The 1,502-nt window shown below is 42.3% G+C and overlaps 1 protein-coding gene across 1 annotated transcript in view; it reads left to right on the top strand.

Moving 5' to 3' along the window:
• LOC118341567 (arf-GAP with Rho-GAP domain, ANK repeat and PH domain-containing protein 1-like) overlaps positions 1 to 1,502 on the top strand; it is a gene marked incomplete in the record, with an annotated part of 44,779 nt that overhangs the window by 22,176 nt on the left and 21,101 nt on the right. Inside the window, 2 exon segments of the mRNA XM_035679865.1 lie at positions 557 to 756; positions 1,100 to 1,185. Of these exon segments, the coding sequence (XP_035535758.1) occupies positions 557 to 756; positions 1,100 to 1,185 (286 nt within the window).

The following is a 1,502-nucleotide window of genomic DNA, read 5'->3' as shown; positions in this document are numbered from 1 at the left end:
GTGTGTGTGTGTGTGTGACAAGTGAGGGAGATGTGTGTGCACAAGTGTATGTGTTGGTGTGGTGTGTGTGGTCTTTTGGCTGACAGTGCACAGCCTGCAGTGCAAGAGCTCAGCTTGACAGGATGGGGAAATCTGAAAAGACTTGTGTATTTGTATAAGAGTTGGACTGTGTGTCAGTGTGTGTCTCGCTGTAAGTGTGCATTTTTGAGACTCTAGTCGTTTGAGAAGTGTCTGTACGTGTATTTTAAGTGACCAAGTGTTGTGAGATGGATGAGAAGAGGAAGGATTTAGACATGCGAGACAGTGTCAAGCCACAAATCTGTCTCTGTGTGTGTATATGTGTGTACATGTTTGTATAGTTTCCAGTCTTGGACTGAAGTATATTTAGCAAAACAAGAGCAGAGCAAGAGTCAGTACTCTCATGAGCATAAGGAAAAACTCACACACACACAACCACACAGGGCAAACAGGCTTTTTATTTCTGTCACTTGGTAGTTGTTATTAACACCATCATGTCAGCGTTGACACTCGGCCGTGTGTTTGTGTCTCTGCGCAGTTTCATCGCAGAGTCGGAGCAGCTGCGAGAGCAATGGGTGGATGCCATGCGGGATGCTATAGGTGAGGCCTTGTCGAATAGCGAGGTGGCAGAGCGGATCTGGGCGGAGCCTAGCAACAGTTTCTGTGCCGACTGCGGGGTTCCCAAGCCGGAATGGGCTGCCATCAACTTGTGTGTGGTGGTCTGCAAACGATGCGCAGGTTTGTGTGTGTGCTTTGGATTCATGAGTATTTTTGTTTACATATGTTTGTGGTTTGTGCAAATGTTTTGTTGAACAATGTTTGACATTGTTGTCAGTCTGTTTTTGATGATTTACATATTCATTCAGATCTTCAAAATGTGTTGAGAATCATACTGGGGGTTTGTTGATTTATTTATTTGTATATTTGTGTGTGTTATGAAACACAGTGATATGGCTCTCAGGTCAAATATTTAATCGCCTCTTGTGGTTGTGGCTAACCTGTAGAATTTCACAGTATTGTTACAAGGTCAAAGGTACACAGGATGCAATTTGTCTTCAAAATGTGTGTGTGCATGTTTCAGGACAGCACAGAGGACTGGGTCCTAGCATCTCAAAGGTTCGTAGTCTGAAGATGGACAGAAAAGTCTGGACAGAGGAGCTTTTACAGGTACACACTCACTTACACACACATACACACATTCACACAATCTACCTTAAGGCTTATGAGACCTGGTTGTTGGTTGTTTTTTTTTAATACAGTTTAAATGACAAGTCAAGATCATACAATATTTATCTTAACTACTTATTCATGACATTTGTTTATGCCATGGCATTCATTTAGCTGCTTGAACCCAGACAGAGATATAATGTAATACAGTCTAATACAATAGCCGTGCAGCTAATCTTAGTGAAGCTTAGACTGTTTTTGTTGACACTGTGTCAGGGATTTGGATTCAACTAGAGGCAGTAGTTGTGGTTGTAATG

This window comes from Morone saxatilis, unplaced genomic scaffold (genome assembly GCF_004916995.1).
Source record: "Morone saxatilis isolate NCDOM2014 unplaced genomic scaffold, NCSU_SB_2.0 Contig8, whole genome shotgun sequence".
Taxonomy (NCBI): domain Eukaryota; kingdom Metazoa; phylum Chordata; class Actinopteri; family Moronidae; genus Morone; species Morone saxatilis.
This window is presented reverse-complemented; position numbering and strand designations above follow the sequence as displayed.